At 39.6% G+C, this 12,494-nt stretch overlaps 1 protein-coding gene across 1 annotated transcript; it reads right to left on the bottom strand.

Moving 5' to 3' along the window:
* Positions 1-63: 63 nt before the first annotated feature.
* On the bottom strand, positions 64-2,642 carry LOC311010591 (putative ATP-dependent DNA helicase RecS). Its single transcript, XM_084005142.1, has 3 exons — positions 2,101-2,642; positions 1,599-1,678; positions 64-1,369 (listed from the first exon to the last, which is right to left on the bottom strand). Exons 1-3 carry the CDS (start codon positions 2,562-2,564, stop codon positions 165-167), a joined length of 1,749 nt encoding a protein of 582 aa, XP_083861268.1. The 5' UTR covers positions 2,565-2,642; the 3' UTR covers positions 64-164.
* Positions 2,643-12,494: the final 9,852 nt, after the last annotated feature.

Raw genomic sequence — 12,494 nt, 5'->3', positions numbered from 1 at the left:
GGTGTTGTCTGTAAAATAAGGTTTTGGAAACAGGGGATCACAACATATTTTTTTTATTTTGGCTCAGTTATATACATATATACAGTTGTATATCAAAGAAGCAAACATTTAACAATATGTACTGCAAATACATTCCTCCATGATAATGTGGATAATTTCCTTACTCACATATCTGACTCAGAGCTACTAACGCAGCTTCTCAGTGCATCATCTGCATCAGAACAGTCATCAGCATCATCGAAATAGGTACCATAGTACAGATCTGGCTCATCCAAGCTCTCGCTCAAAACAGATTGCACATCAACATCAACATCACCAAAAACCTCAATAATGATATTCAAAATTTCTTTCGCATGGTCAAGCTTGAAGACAGGGAGGTTAACAATAACATATTGCAAATCAAATATGTATTGGCAATGGTTCAAGACTGAAACAACCAGTTCTTGACTAAATCCTGTGCATGCCTCTTGTGAAGTGTACAGATGAGTGGAGGAGTTTATCAAACTAGTCCTGTAGTCATTAAGCAAATCTGCAATCAAAGATTTGTCTTTTTCGCTCACCTGTCTAGACCTCAAGCTCACAGTCTTGCTTTGTGTTGCCTCGTAATTTGGAATGGGCTCTGCACATGTTCCAGGGGAACAGGAACACATACTGTGGCAGAATGTGCAACACTGGTGGCCTGGCTGGACGCTAATGGGCTCCTCTTCAAAATGAGCATAAAGGCATTTTCTGATACACTGATCTTTAGCAAAAGAAACCAGCTCTCTAACCTCTTTCTCAATGTTCAAGTACATTTTAGTGTTGTACAAAATGGCATGTGCTGGTTGACCATGTCTGCCAGCACGACCCACTTGTTGGACAAGTGTTTCTAAATCACTTGGTAACCCATACATGACAATGTGAGAGACATTTTGGAAATTTAAGCCCATGCCCAAAGCTGTTGTGGCCACAACAACTCGACAACTGCCTTCCCCTCTCAGTGACCTCAATATTCTTTCTTTGTTCTGTGGAAGAGTCTTGCTGTGGAATATTCCAATGAGGAGTTTGTCATAGTTACGCTCAGGGTCGCAGTTTACCCAAGCATGTTGTTGTAGTTCTGCCTTTAGGTAAGCATATACCTTCCCCACCATCTTCAACGTTTGGCAGTAGATCAGAACTGGCTGCATCATTTCACCTTTGATTTTTATGTCATTGATTAACCAGTCAAAACAGTCCATGGTGTTGTTTGAGGTCTGACACAGTCCAAGTCGGATGTTAGTCTTGTTGGGGCTTGCAGTGACGTGAACAGCCTTGTCCATAAGCAGGATCCTGGAGATTCGTCCACGAGATCTGATGTCTGCTGAAGCAGTCAGCGCCAATACGGGGGTTCCTGAAAATAGCATCAATAAAAACTGTCACTGTAATGGCCATATGCAACATCTTAATCATCTCAGGTGATTGGATTAAAACAAAGGAATGTTCAAATTTACCACTACATCAACAAAACAGCCTAAAATTGATTCTCCTCACACAAAATGCTGTTTCTATACGAAATGTTATTTTAAATAAATAAGTAATAGATTGGAAAAATCAAGGAATGCATACGCTTCTCAACTCACCCTCTTTGACGATGGATCGCAGCTCTCCCAACTTCGAAAAACTCTCTCTGAATGGTGAATATCCTTTGGTAGCTTCGCCCCTGCGTGAACGAAACGGGAAGGAACATAAGTGTCACATAATGATAACTTGCTAAACAGTATGGCCATCACTACCTTCATTAAAATGTGTTGCTAAATGTCAACATTATAGGCAAATGTTAGTGCTTCATCTGAACCGAGACAGCATTTCCTATAACCCCTATGACAAAGTGATTGGGACATAAATGGCATTCAGAAGCATAAACGTCTATATTGTAATGTCACGTTGTTTAAAGTTAACATGGTAACGTTAACTTTACAACTAACTGTCGTCAGAAAACAATTAGTGAACAAAAGTGAATCAACCAACATCGGTAACATGGCATCATTTGTTATCTATAGGCTAATTTTCATACCAATTACATGAGTGAAATTAAAATACAATTCAAGCAAATAGTTGTGACTTTAACGTGTGCGAACTCACCATTTATACGTTACGTGCACCTCATCCACGACGATACCAATGATGTTGTCCTGGTACACGTTGGATGATAGCATTCCTCGCCATTTGGTATTGAGTATCCAAGACTCAGGACTCCCGAAAACGATGCTGAATTTTCCGTTTATTATGTCCTGGTCATCACTAACGCCAAGCTGGCCTGCTGTTACACCCAGTATCCCTGCCTCCTTAATCTGGTCTTCTATCAGGGCAAGCAGGGGGGACACAACGATGACAATAGGGTTAGCATTAGCGTTTGGCTTGCATAATGTCTTCGCCACTAACGGGGCCAGCTGGTAAATTAAACTTTTCCCAAACCCGGTAGGAAGAAGTCCAAAAACGTCTTTGCCCTCCAAAAAATTCGTCAAACATGCTTCTTGTTCTGGCTTTAAGTCTTTAATATCCTGAATAGTTTCAAGCACAGAGCGTATAGCTTCGCCGACATCCATCTCGTCAACTGTTTACCGCAGCTTGGGAACTACACCGGTATTTCAGTTTGGGCGCTTCAGTTCGACGTCATCGCCCGTCATCGCCACATCTGCTCGCTGAGCAAACCGAAACGCATTGCTAGTTCCCTGACTATATGGTTGAGGCAAATTAAATTTGCCGGAACCAGTAGGCGGCGCTAGCCTGGCTACATTTTGTGTTCAAAGACACTGGAATCACATTGAAACGAAAGCAGATCCACTCCAGAGTGCTGTTATGACTTAAATGTGTTGATCTCGGTGGGACATTGAAGAATGCAGCTTATTTGACAACTGACACAGCAATAGTGGTTAAAACGTGTGTTACCTGCAAATAACAGCTTAAAAGCCTCTTCCCTGCGTGAAACAGCTATTACAGCCTTTTCACCACATTAAACTTGTAAAAGCATTGTTTTGCACTTATTTGATGTTTAGACGCCATTTTGTGTTCAAAGACACTGGAATCACATTGAAACGAAAGCAGATCCACTCCAGAGTGCTGTTATGACTTAAATGTGTTGATCTCGGTGGGACATTGAAGAATGCAGCTTATTTGACAACTGACACTGCAATAGTGGTTAAAACGTGTGTTACCTGCAAATAACAGCTTAAAAGCCTCTTCCCTGCGTGAAACAGCTATTACAGCCTTTTCACCACATTAAACTTGTAAAAGCATTGTTTTGCACTTATTTGATGTTTAGACGCCATTTTGTGTTCAAAGACACTGGAATCACATTGAAACGAAAGAAGATCCACTCCAGAGTGCTGTTATGACTTAAATGTGTTGATCTCGGTGGGACATTGAAGAATGCAGCTTATTTGACAACTGACACAGCAATAGTGGTTAAAACGTGTGTTACCTGCAAATAACAGCTTAAAAGCCTCTTCCCTGCATGAAACAGCTATTACAGCCTTTTCCCCACATTAAACTTGTAAAAGCATTGTTTTGCACTTATTTGATGTTTAGACGCCATTTTGTGTTCAAAGACACTGGAATCACATTGAAACGAAAGCAGATCCACTCCAGAGTGCTGTTATGACTTAAATGTGTTGATCTCGGTGGGACATTGAAGAATGCAGCTTATTTGACAACTGACACAGCAATAGTGGTTAAAACGTGTGTTACCTGCAAATAACAGCTTAAAAGCCTCTTCCCTGCGTGAAACAGCTATTACAGCCTTTTCACCACATTAAACTTGTAAAAGCCTGTTTTGCACTTATTTGATGTTTAGACGCCATTTTGTGTTCAAAGACACTGGAATCACATTGAAACGAAAGCAGATCCACTCCAGAGTGCTGTTATGACTTAAATGTGTTGATCTCGGTGGGACATTGAAGAATGCAGCTTATTTGACAACTGACACTGCAATAGTGGTTAAAACGTGTGTTACCTGCAAATAACAGCTTAAAAGCCTCTTCCATGCGTGAAACAGCTATTACAGCCTTTTCACCACATTAAACTTGTAAAAGCATTGTTTTGCACTTATTTGATGTTTAGACGCCATTTTGTGTTCAAAGACACTGGAATCACATTGAAACGAAAGAAGATCCACTCCAGAGTGCTGTTATGACTTAAATGTGTTGATCTCGGTGGGACATTGAAGAATGCAGCTTATTTGACAACTGACACAGCAATAGTGGTTGAAACGTGTGTTACCTGCTAATAACAGCTTAAAAGCCTCTTCCCTGCGTGAAACAGCTATTACAGCCTTTTCACCACATTAAACTTGTAAAAGCATTGTTTTGCACTTATTTGATGTTTAGACGCCATTTTGTGTTCAAAGACACTGGAATCACATTGAAACGAAAGCAGATCCACTCCAGAGTGCTGTTATGACTTAAATGTGTTGATCTCGGTGGGACATTGAAGAATGCAGCTTATTTGACAACTGACACAGCAATAGTGGTTAAAACGTGTGTTACCTGCAAATAACAGCTTAAAAGCCTCTTCCCTGCATGAAACAGCTATTACAGCCTTTTCCCCACATTAAACTTGTAAAAGCATTGTTTTGCACTTATTTGATGTTTAGACGCCATTTTGTGTTCAAAGACACTGGAATCACATTGAAACGAAAGCAGATCCACTCCAGAGTGCTGTTATGACTTAAATGTGTTGATCTCGGTGGGACATTGAAGAATGCAGCTTATTTGACAACTGACACAGCAATAGTGGTTAAAACGTGTGTTACCTGCAAATAACAGCTTAAAAGCCTCTTCCCTGCGTGAAACAGCTATTACAGCCTTTTCACCACATTAAACTTGTAAAAGCATTGTTTTGCACTTATTTGATGTTTAGACGCCATTTTGTGTTCAAAGACACTGGAATCACATTGAAACGAAAGCAGATCCACTCCAGAGTGCTGTTATGACTTAAATGTGTTGATCTCGGTGGGACATTGAAGAATGCAGCTTATTTGACAACTGACACAGCAATAGTGGTTAAAACGTGTGTTACCTGCAAATAACAGCTTAAAAGCCTCTTCCCTGCGTGAAACAGCTATTACAGCCTTTTCACCACATTAAACTTGTAAAAGCATTGTTTTGCACTTATTTGATGTTTAGACGCCATTTTGTGTTCAAAGACACTGGAATCACATTGAAACGAAAGCAGATCCACTCCAGAGTGCTGTTATGACTTAAATGTGTTGATCTCGGTGGGACATTGAAGAATGCAGCTTATTTGACAACTGACACTGCAATAGTGGTTAAAACGTGTGTTACCTGCAAATAACAGCTTAAAAGCCTCTTCCCTGCGTGAAACAGCTATTACAGCCTTTTCACCACATTAAACTTGTAAAAGCATTGTTTTGCACTTATTTGATGTTTAGACGCCATTTTGTGTTCAAAGACACTGGAATCACATTGAAACGAAAGCAGATCCACTCCAGAGTGCTGTTATGACTTAAATGTGTTGATCTCGGTGGGACATTGAAGAATGCAGCTTATTTGACAACTGACACAGCAATAGTGGTTAAAACGTGTGTTACCTGCAAATAACAGCTTAAAAGCCTCTTCCCTGCGTGAAACAGCTATTACAGCCTTTTCACCACATTAAACTTGTAAAAGCATTGTTTTGCACTTATTTGATGTTTAGACGCCATTTTGTGTTCAAAGACACTGGAATCACATTGAAACGAAAGCAGATCCACTCCAGAGTGCTGTTATGACTTAAATGTGTTGATCTCGGTGGGACATTGAAGAATGCAGCTTATTTGACAACTGACACAGCAATAGTGGTTAAAACGTGTGTTACCTGCAAATAACAGCTTAAAAGCCTCTTCCCTGCGTGAAACAGCTATTACAGCCTTTTCACCACATTAAACTTGTAAAAGCATTGTTTTGCACTTATTTGATGTTTAGACGCCATTTTGTGTTCAAAGACACTGGAATCACATTGAAACGAAAGCAGATCCACTCCAGAGTGCTGTTATGACTTAAATGTGTTGATCTCGGTGGGACATTGAAGAATGCAGCTTATTTGACAACTGACACTGCAATAGTGGTTAAAACGTGTGTTACCTGCAAATAACAGCTTAAAAGCCTCTTCCCTGCGTGAAACAGCTATTACAGCCTTTTCACCACATTAAACTTGTAAAAGCATTGTTTTGCACTTATTTGATGTTTAGACGCCATTTTGTGTTCAAAGACACTGGAATCACATTGAAACGAAAGCAGATCCACTCCAGAGTGCTGTTATGACTTAAATGTGTTGATCTCGGTGGGACATTGAAGAATGCAGCTTATTTGACAACTGACACTGCAATAGTGGTTAAAACGTGTGTTACCTGCAAATAACAGCTTAAAAGCCTCTTCCCTGCGTGAAACAGCTATTACAGCCTTTTCACCACATTAAACTTGTAAAAGCATTGTTTTGCACTTATTTGATGTTTAGACGCCATTTTGTGTTCAAAGACACTGGAATCACATTGAAACGAAAGAAGATCCACTCCAGAGTGCTGTTATGACTTAAATGTGTTGATCTCGGTGGGACATTGAAGAATGCAGCTTATTTGACAACTGACACAGCAATAGTGGTTAAAACGTGTGTTACCTGCAAATAACAGCTTAAAAGCCTCTTCCCTGCATGAAACAGCTATTACAGCCTTTTCCCCACATTAAACTTGTAAAAGCATTGTTTTGCACTTATTTGATGTTTAGACGCCATTTTGTGTTCAAAGACACTGGAATCACATTGAAACGAAAGCAGATCCACTCCAGAGTGCTGTTATGACTTAAATGTGTTGATCTCGGTGGGACATTGAAGAATGCAGCTTATTTGACAACTGACACAGCAATAGTGGTTAAAACGTGTGTTACCTGCAAATAACAGCTTAAAAGCCTCTTCCCTGCGTGAAACAGCTATTACAGCCTTTTCACCACATTAAACTTGTAAAAGCATTGTTTTGCACTTATTTGATGTTTAGACGCCATTTTGTGTTCAAAGACACTGGAATCACATTGAAACGAAAGCAGATCCACTCCAGAGTGCTGTTATGACTTAAATGTGTTGATCTCGGTGGGACATTGAAGAATGCAGCTTATTTGACAACTGACACAGCAATAGTGGTTAAAACGTGTGTTACCTGCAAATAACAGCTTAAAAGCCTCTTCCCTGCGTGAAACAGCTATTACAGCCTTTTCCCCACATTAAACTTGTAAAAGCATTGTTTTGCACTTATTTGATGTTTAGACGCCATTTTGTGTTCAAAGACACTGGAATCACATTGAAACGAAAGCAGATCCACTCCAGAGTGCTGTTATGACTTAAATGTGTTGATCTCGGTGGGACATTGAAGAATGCAGCTTATTTGACAACTGACACTGCAATAGTGGTTAAAACGTGTGTTACCTGCAAATAACAGCTTAAAAGCCTCTTCCCTGCGTGAAACAGCTATTACAGCCTTTTCACCACATTAAACTTGTAAAAGCATTGTTTTGCACTTATTTGATGTTTAGACGCCATTTTGTGTTCAAAGACACTGGAATCACATTGAAACGAAAGAAGATCCACTCCAGAGTGCTGTTATGACTTAAATGTGTTGATCTCGGTGGGACATTGAAGAATGCAGCTTATTTGACAACTGACACAGCAATAGTGGTTAAAACGTGTGTTACCTGCAAATAACAGCTTAAAAGCCTCTTCCCTGCATGAAACAGCTATTACAGCCTTTTCCCCACATTAAACTTGTAAAAGCATTGTTTTGCACTTATTTGATGTTTAGACGCCATTTTGTGTTCAAAGACACTGGAATCACATTGAAACGAAAGAAGATCCACTCCAGAGTGCTGTTATGACTTAAATGTGTTGATCTCGGTGGGACATTGAAGAATGCAGCTTATTTGACAACTGACACAGCAATAGTGGTTAAAACGTGTGTTACCTGCAAATAACAGCTTAAAAGCCTCTTCCCTGCATGAAACAGCTATTACAGCCTTTTCCCCACATTAAACTTGTAAAAGCATTGTTTTGCACTTATTTGATGTTTAGACGCCATTTTGTGTTCAAAGACACTGGAATCACATTGAAACGAAAGCAGATCCACTCCAGAGTGCTGTTATGACTTAAATGTGTTGATCTCGGTGGGACATTGAAGAATGCAGCTTATTTGACAACTGACACAGCAATAGTGGTTGAAACTTGTGTTACCTGCTAATAACAGCTTAAAAGCCTCTTCCCTGCGTGAAACAGCTATTACAGCCTTTTCACCACATTAAACTTGTAAAAGCATTGTTTTGCACTTATTTGATGTTTAGACGCCATTTTGTGTTCAAAGACACTGGAATCACATTGAAACGAAAGCAGATCCACTCCAGAGTGCTGTTATGACTTAAATGTGTTGATCTCGGTGGGACATTGAAGAATGCAGCTTATTTGACAACTGACACAGCAATAGTGGTTAAAACGTGTGTTACCTGCAAATAACAGCTTAAAAGCCTCTTCCCTGCGTGAAACAGCTATTACAGCCTTTTCACCACATTAAACTTGTAAAAGCATTGTTTTGCACTTATTTGATGTTTAGACGCCATTTTGTGTTCAAAGACACTGGAATCACATTGAAACGAAAGAAGATCCACTCCAGAGTGCTGTTATGACTTAAATGTGTTGATCTCGGTGGGACATTGAAGAATGCAGCTTATTTGACAACTGACACAGCAATAGTGGTTAAAACGTGTGTTACCTGCAAATAACAGCTTAAAAGCCTCTTCCCTGCATGAAACAGCTATTACAGCCTTTTCCCCACATTAAACTTGTAATCTTTGTTTTGCACTTATTTGATGTTTAGACGCCATTTTGTGTTCAAAGACACTGGAATCACATTGAAACGAAAGCAGATCCACTCCAGAGTGCTGTTATGACTTAAATGTGTTGATCTCGGTGGGACATTGAAGAATGCAGCTTATTTGACAACTGACACAGCAATAGTGGTTAAAAAGTGTGTTACCTGCAAATAACAGCTTAAAAGCCTCTTCCCTGCGTGAAACAGCTATTACAGCCTTTTCACCACATTAAACTTGTAAAAGCATTGTTTTGCACTTATTTGATGTTTAGACGCCATTTTGTGTTCAAAGACACTGGAATCACATTGAAACGAAAGCAGATCCACTCCAGAGTGCTGTTATGACTTAAATGTGTTGATCTCGGTGGGACATTGAAGAATGCAGCTTATTTGACAACTGACACAGCAATAGTGGTTAAAACGTGTGTTACCTGCAAATAACAGCTTAAAAGCCTCTTCCCTGCGTGAAACAGCTATTACAGCCTTTTCCCCACATTAAACTTGTAAAAGCATTGTTTTGCACTTATTTGATGTTTAGACGCCATTTTGTGTTCAAAGACACTGGAATCACATTGAAACGAAAGCAGATCCACTCCAGAGTGCTGATATGACTTAAATGTGTTGATCTCGGTGGGACATTGAAGAATGCAGCTTATTTGACAACTGACACTGCAATAGTGGTTAAAACGTGTGTTACCTGCAAATAACAGCTTAAAAGCCTCTTCCCTGCGTGAAACAGCTATTACAGCCTTTTCACCACATTAAACTTGTAAAAGCATTGTTTTGCACTTATTTGATGTTTAGACGCCATTTTGTGTTCAAAGACACCGGAATCACATTGAAACGAAAGCAGATCCACTCCAGAGTGCTGTTATGACTTAAATGTGTTGATCTCGGTGGGACATTGAAGAATGCAGCTTATTTGACAACTGACACAGCAATAGTGGTTAAAACGTGTGTTACCTGCAAATAACAGCTTAAAAGGCCTCTTCCCTGCGTGAAACAGCTATTACAGCCTTTTCACCACATTAAACTTGTAAAAGCATTGTTTTGCACTTATTTGATGTTTAGACGCCATTTTGTGTTCAAAGACACTGGAATCACATTGAAACGAAAGAAGATCCACTCCAGAGTGCTGTTATGACTTAAATGTGTTGATCTCGGTGGGACATTGAAGAATGCAGCTTATTTGACAACTGACACAGCAATAGTGGTTAAAACGTGTGTTACCTGCTAATAACAGCTTAAAAGCCTCTTCCCTGCGTGAAACAGCTATTACAGCCTTTTCACCACATTAAACTTGTAAAAGCATTGTTTTGCACTTATTTGATGTTTAGACGCCATTTTGTGTTCAAAGACACTGGAATCACATTGAAACGAAAGAAGATCCACTCCAGAGTGCTGTTATGACTTAAATGTGTTGATCTCGGTGGGACATTGAAGAATGCAGCTTATTTGACAACTGACACAGCAATAGTGGTTGAAACGTGTGTTACCTGCTAATAACAGCTTAAAAGCCTCTTCCCTGCGTGAAACAGCTATTACAGCCTTTTCACCACATTAAACTTGTAAAAGCATTGTTTTGCACTTATTTGATGTTTAGACGCCATTTTGTGTTCAAAGACACTGGAATCACATTGAAACGAAAGCAGATCCACTCCAGAGTGCTGTTATGACTTAAATGTGTTGATCTCGGTGGGACATTGAAGAATGCAGCTTATTTGACAACTGACACTGCAATAGTGGTTAAAACGTGTGTTACCTGCAAATAACAGCTTAAAAGCCTCTTCCCTGCGTGAAACAGCTATTACAGCCTTTTCACCACATTAAACTTGTAAAAGCATTGTTTTGCACTTATTTGATGTTTAGACGCCATTTTGTGTTCAAAGACACTGGAATCACATTGAAACGAAAGAAGATCCACTCCAGAGTGCTGTTATGACTTAAATGTGTTGATCTCGGTGGGACATTGAAGAATGCAGCTTATTTGACAACTGACACAGCAATAGTGGTTAAAACGTGTGTTACCTGCAAATAACAGCTTAAAAGCCTCTTCCCTGCATGAAACAGCTATTACAGCCTTTTCCCCACATTAAACTTGTAATCTTTGTTTTGCACTTATTTGATGTTTAGACGCCATTTTGTGTTCAAAGACACTGGAATCACATTGAAACGAAAGCAGATCCACTCCAGAGTGCTGTTATGACTTAAATGTGTTGATCTCGGTGGGACATTGAAGAATGCAGCTTATTTGACAACTGACACAGCAATAGTGGTTAAAAAGTGTGTTACCTGCAAATAACAGCTTAAAAGCCTCTTCCCTGCGTGAAACAGCTATTACAGCCTTTTCACCACATTAAACTTGTAAAAGCATTGTTTTGCACTTATTTGATGTTTAGACGCCATTTTGTGTTCAAAGACACTGGAATCACATTGAAACGAAAGCAGATCCACTCCAGAGTGCTGTTATGACTTAAATGTGTTGATCTCGGTGGGACATTGAAGAATGCAGCTTATTTGACAACTGACACAGCAATAGTGGTTAAAACGTGTGTTACCTGCAAATAACAGCTTAAAAGCCTCTTCCCTGCGTGAAACAGCTATTACAGCCTTTTCCCCACATTAAACTTGTAAAAGCATTGTTTTGCACTTATTTGATGTTTAGACGCCATTTTGTGTTCAAAGACACTGGAATCACATTGAAACGAAAGCAGATCCACTCCAGAGTGCTGATATGACTTAAATGTGTTGATCTCGGTGGGACATTGAAGAATGCAGCTTATTTGACAACTGACACTGCAATAGTGGTTAAAACGTGTGTTACCTGCAAATAACAGCTTAAAAGCCTCTTCCCTGCGTGAAACAGCTATTACAGCCTTTTCACCACATTAAACTTGTAAAAGCATTGTTTTGCACTTATTTGATGTTTAGACGCCATTTTGTGTTCAAAGACACTGGAATCACATTGAAACGAAAGAAGATCCACTCCAGAGTGCTGTTATGACTTAAATGTGTTGATCTCGGTGGGACATTGAAGAATGCAGCTTATTTGACAACTGACACAGCAATAGTGGTTGAAACGTGTGTTACCTGCTAATAACAGCTTAAAAGCCTCTTCCCTGCGTGAAACAGCTATTACAGCCTTTTCACCACATTAAACTTGTAAAAGCATTGTTTTGCACTTATTTGATGTTTAGACGCCATTTTGTGTTCAAAGACACTGGAATCACATTGAAACGAAAGCAGATCCACTCCAGAGTGCTGTTATGACTTAAATGTGTTGATCTCGGTGGGACATTGAAGAATGCAGCTTATTTGACAACTGACACTGCAATAGTGGTTAAAACGTGTGTTACCTGCAAATAACAGCTTAAAAGCCTCTTCCCTGCGTGAAACAGCTATTACAGCCTTTTCACCACATTAAACTTGTAAAAGCATTGTTTTGCACTTATTTGATGTTTAGACGCCATTTTGTGTTCAAAGACACTGGAATCACATTGAAACGAAAGAAGATCCACTCCAGAGTGCTGTTATGACTTAAATGTGTTGATCTCGGTGGGACATTGAAGAATGCAGCTTATTTGACAACTGACCACAGCAATAGTGGTTAAAACGTGTGTTACCTGCAAATAACAGC

Source organism: Eutrigla gurnardus (assembly GCF_963514095.1).
Source record: "Eutrigla gurnardus genome assembly, chromosome: 3".
NCBI lineage: Eukaryota > Metazoa > Chordata > Actinopteri > Perciformes > Triglidae > Eutrigla > Eutrigla gurnardus.
This window is presented reverse-complemented; position numbering and strand designations above follow the sequence as displayed.

Bases quoted from the DNA above. Each gene is read 5' to 3' on its own strand.
- LOC311010591 (XM_084005142.1), bottom strand. From the start codon at position 2,564: ATGGATGTCGGCGAAGCTATACGCTCTGTGCTTGAAACTATTCAGGAT. The intron at 1,679-2,100 runs GTGAGTTCGCAC...TCGTTCACGCAG, and splicing joins GTGCACGTAACGTATAAATG to GGGCGAAGCTACCAAAGGAT. The intron at 1,370-1,598 runs GTGAGTTGAGAA...TGCTATTTTCAG, and splicing joins GCGATCCATCGTCAAAGAGG to GAACCCCCGTATTGGCGCTG.